General features: G+C 45.5%; 1 protein-coding gene across 1 annotated transcript in view; it reads right to left on the bottom strand.

Annotated features, from left to right (window-relative positions):
• Window positions 1–406: 406 nt before the first annotated feature.
• The window catches only part of SLAMF8 (SLAM family member 8), an 11,088-nt gene continuing 6,915 nt past the window's right edge, over window positions 407–4,579 (bottom strand). The window contains exons 3-5 of the mRNA XM_007947787.2: window positions 3,146–3,451; window positions 2,948–3,058; window positions 407–471 (exon numbers count right to left, since the gene is read on the bottom strand). Of these exons, the coding sequence (XP_007945978.2) occupies window positions 407–471; window positions 2,948–3,058; window positions 3,146–3,451 (482 nt within the window). The remainder of the gene's footprint in view (window positions 472–2,947; window positions 3,059–3,145; window positions 3,452–4,579) is intronic.

Genomic DNA, 4,579 nt, shown 5'->3' with positions numbered 1-4,579 from the left:
CTTTTAGAACACAGAATCTAGGCTGGAGGCATGCCTCTGGCGCTAGTTGGTTAATACTTGATAAACAGTGACAGGGGAGCAAATGCTCGGTTTGTTCCTAAGGATCCTGGAAAATGTCCAGTGTCTTTGAGGGGCATTCATCTTAGGCTGTTCTTATCCAGAGTAGAGCCCAGATATGCAAAGTGGGGAGAGGGAGGGGAAGGATATGGAAGGTTGTGCCAGTGCTTTCTCTCCTCCCTGAGTGACAGCTTCCCTGGCTATTCCAAGAGGCAGGGAGAGGGCCTCACAGGAGTTATGAGGACTACTGAGTTTCCAGGCACCAGCTATGTTTCAGAGCATCATGTGCCTGGGCAGTGGGGCTTCTGATAATACAGGCATCACCTCGTATCCTCTCTCACGGCAGTCTCTACACAATGGGATTCTCTGTCTCTGGAGCCACACTGTCAGCACAGATGTCCTTCTTCTTTTTCCCTGGTGAAGAGATAAAAAAGAAAGTTACTCCTCTAGTGTTTGGAATCTTGGCATCCTTGGCCTGGCCCAAAGTCTCTAACTCCTAAAGATTCCATCCTAAGATCACCTCAGGCATAGTATCACATCTTCTGGTGTTCCAAGGCCCTGCAAAAGGAGAAACTTCAAGGATAGAAAATTCTTCCTAACATCTAACCTTGATGTGCATGCAGCTCTGCCATAAATTTAGCTGTGGGAGGTACGGAAAGTTAGATTAGGATGGATCCAGTGAAGTGACTGGCCAGAGGTCACATGGCAGAGCCAGGTCCTACGTGGAAACTTTCTACTATGCCTGGTGGTCCAGTTCTCTCTGTCCCTTCTCATGGGGTAAAGCTGCTTTTTTCTGAACCTCAAAAATGAGATACTAAGTGAAAGAAGCCTGTCACAAAGAACCACATATTGTATGACTCTATTTGTATGAAATATTCAGAATAGGCTAAGGTGTAGATACTGAAAGTCAATTAATGGTTGCCTGTGGCTGGAGGTGATGGCTAAGGGATGTGTGCTTTCTTTTTAGGGTAATGAAAATGTTCTAAAATTGAAGGGAGTGAGGAGAGTGGGTTAGGGGTGGGGATGATAATTGGGAAGAGAAACCAAATGTACATGAAATAATGAATGTAAAACAAACTCTGCTCTGTAAATTTGCACCTAAAGCACAATTAAAAAAAAAAAAAGAATATGTTCTAAAATTAATTGTGGTGATGGATAGACTGCTCTGTAATATAATAAATACCATGGAATTTTATACTTTAAAAGTATAAAAATGTATGGTGAATTGTACAGTATGTGAATTCTGTCAATAAAGTTGTTAAATAGTCAAAGCTGCTCTTTTCCTGCTTCCACCTTCTTACCACAAGTCTTGGGGACTGTCTCAGGCAAAGGACCAGACATAGCAGATGGGGTCCCTAGGTAGCTACAAACTCTTCCCTCCCAGCCCCCCTGGAAAGATTATACAGTAATCAGTCATTCCCCTGGCCTTCTGGGACACCCCCACCATTATGAGGTCTCAGGCCTCCCTCTCCTTGTTGGCCCACTCTCTCTACCCTGTGGCCAGCAAGCCTGGGATGGAAATGGCCATGAAGTCCAGGTCATTAGGGGATGGTTCTTTCAGGAACAAGGCATCCTGAGGCAGAGGCAGGGGCTGAGCTGGATTGACAGCTCTGAACTTGCCCCGATCTCTGAGTTTCCCTTTTCCTCCTCTCAAAAAGGAGACCCTATCAGACACTGGCTGGGGGAGCCAGCCTCTCATAGGTCTCTAACTGACACTGAATAACTATCTAAACTTTCAAATTATCTATGAGCTTTAAATTTGCCTATTTCTTACTAATTTTCATATCCATAGCACTATTCGTTACATGGTCTATCATAGAATTCTAGCTCTGATACATATACTCAGACCCAAACATTCAATCGATTCTTCATATATCTACTATTCTTAATTACTATAATAATTTGGGTAACAGCCAATAACTCAACTGTTTATTGGGTGGGAAGGTGTAGGAATTATATCTTTCCTCCTTATCGGTTGATGATACAGGCAAACAGATGCTAATACAGCAGCATTGCAGGCAATCCTTCATAATCATATCAGAGATATCGATTCGTAATGCTGAGAGCCTAATTCTTAATGCACTCCAACTCGTGAGAGCTTCAACAAATCTTCATCACCTATCCCACAGAAAAAACCCTACCTCCTACCTCTCCTAGGATTAATTTCAGCTGCAAGATATCTCTAGAAATGGTATGCAATCAGGGGCTGAATTCACCTATCCTTCCACTCAGCCAACTGTTTTTGAATACAAGCTATGTTCCAGAAACCATTGTTAGGTGCCCATTGGTGACCTAGACTCTGCCTTTAAAGAGTTCAGACTTCAGTGGGGAAGCAAGTGTAATAAGTGCTGTGATTAGAATGTTGTTGTTGTTATGTGCGACCGCTCCTTGGGTTTCCAAGGCGGTATCACTACAGAAGTAGATTGCCCAACTTTCCTTCCGAGGAGTGGCTGGTGGGTTTGAACCGCCAGACTTCTGGTTAGGCACTATGCTACCAGAGCTCCCTGAGGCAATGGGAATTAAAGGAAGACATTAACCTAGCCTGGAGGTGGGGAAGAATGTCAGGGGAGGCTTCCTGGCACACCTTGAAGATGGAACAGGAGAAGAAGTGGAGTTGGGTGGGAAATCCTGGAAAATGTTTTCCAGATAAAGAGAATAAGATGTGCAAAGGCCTAGCAATGCATGTGAGAGAGTCATTCATCTGCAGCTGCAAAAGAAACCTCAGTAGTTCAGTCTGGCTAGAAGCCAAAGTGAGAGATGCAGAGGGTGAAGAGATGAGGTGGGAGAGATAAGGAAGGACAGATCATCTCGTTAGCAAGAGGTGCACATCCGCTCTCCTCTCTAGTGGATGCACCCCTCTACCCACCTCCTGTACCTGCAGGACTCCTACCTGAGCAGGGACCACAGTGCCAGGCAGAGAGAAGACCAGCCAGAATCAGGAGCAGTGAGACCGGCACCATCACCAGCAGCAGCACATCTTTGTGAGAGGTTTTCCCTGGGGCTGGGCACAGTGGTGGCAGGATCAGAGGTAGAATTGATGATTTGTGATCCCCTCTCCCCCCAGCTTACCCCTGACCATTGGGCATACCTGCCTCACGGTGGCAGCTTTCCCAGGGGGTGACTGTGGCCAAGTCCCAGCTGATGGGGTTGGAGACAATGCAAGAATAGGCCACACTCTTGTCTCCTGGCCCCAGTGAAACTCTCAGCACTTGTCCATTTGCAAATAGGTCATGTGGCTCGAGACCAAAGTCAATGGTCCCCTCGCGTCGCCAGCTATAGGTGACATCAGTGATGTTGGGGGCCCAGCAGGAAAGGAAGACCTGGCATGTCTTGGGGGCCTGGGCATCTCTTGCTGCAGCGATGAACACTTGTACTGCGGGCCTGGGTACTGTGTCTGGGCAAGAATAGGAGAGCAGGTGTGGATTACAGGGGAGCTGGGCTGGGCACACAGCTCTGGCTCTGGGACCCATGAGGGGCTAGATGTCAGCTCTGACTAGCCCCCTTTTGCTTACAAACTTTGTCTGGCTTCCCATTCCCCAAAGGACAGATGCCAAACTCCTTAACTTGGTGTTTAAAACTCCTCATGATATGCTGCATGCCAACCTCTCCAGCCATACCTCCAGCTGATCCTCCTTATCCATCCTAATTAATTTGCACTTCTAAACATGTCATGGTTTTCCATATCTTTCATGCTTTCCTAAAGGTACATATGCCTTCCCTTCTTGTCCTCCTAAAATTCCAACTGACCTTCAGGGCTCAGCGTAGACCCATTGCTTAATGCCCAGGCTGTGAAGCCTTTCCTGCTATTCCAGGGGTGGCTCTGGGCTCTCCATTCTGCACTCTGACTGTCCTTTTCTTCTAGCACGTCTCAGTCAGCCAGAGACAGGAAGCCTTTATTATGTCAGGCAAGAAAACAAATACGTTTCCTGGCCTTTTGAAACTTACAATTTGGTGAGGAAGACAGATATTGACAGGGGATTATAAATAATTAAGAAAATACCTACAAAAGGTGGGTACAAATGCTGTGAAGGGTTATAAATAATTAAGAAAACATCCACAAGTTTACAAAATGATGTGAAAATACCTGTAAGACTGCAAAATGCACGGCCCCATGGGGGCTCTGTCTAGTTACGTTGATAACCCTAGGTACTGGTAACTAGTAAAAGTAAACAAACCAAAAAGCCAAACCCATTGCTGTTGAGTTAATTCCCACTCATGGTGACCCATGTGTAGAGATCTGAGTAGAACTGCTGTTTAGGATTTTCTTGGTTGTAAAGATAATCGAGGCAGATCACCAAGCTCTTTCACAGATCACTAAACCAAAAAACCAAACTCACTGTTGACGAGTTGGTTCGGACTCATAGCGACCCCTCCTTGGATTTCTGAGGCAGTATCTTTTTTTTTAAATTTTATTTTGATTTGGGTGAAGATTTACAGAGGAAATTCACTTTTCATACAGCAGTTCACATATACTTTGTCTCATGTCATTGACCAAAATTTACAATGCAACAGCTCCCCTCCC

Source organism: Orycteropus afer, unplaced genomic scaffold (genome assembly GCF_000298275.1).
Source record: "Orycteropus afer afer isolate SDZICR_OR568_19922 unplaced genomic scaffold, OryAfe1.0 scaffold00193, whole genome shotgun sequence".
In the NCBI taxonomy this organism is placed as follows: domain Eukaryota; kingdom Metazoa; phylum Chordata; class Mammalia; order Tubulidentata; family Orycteropodidae; genus Orycteropus; species Orycteropus afer.
This window is presented reverse-complemented; position numbering and strand designations above follow the sequence as displayed.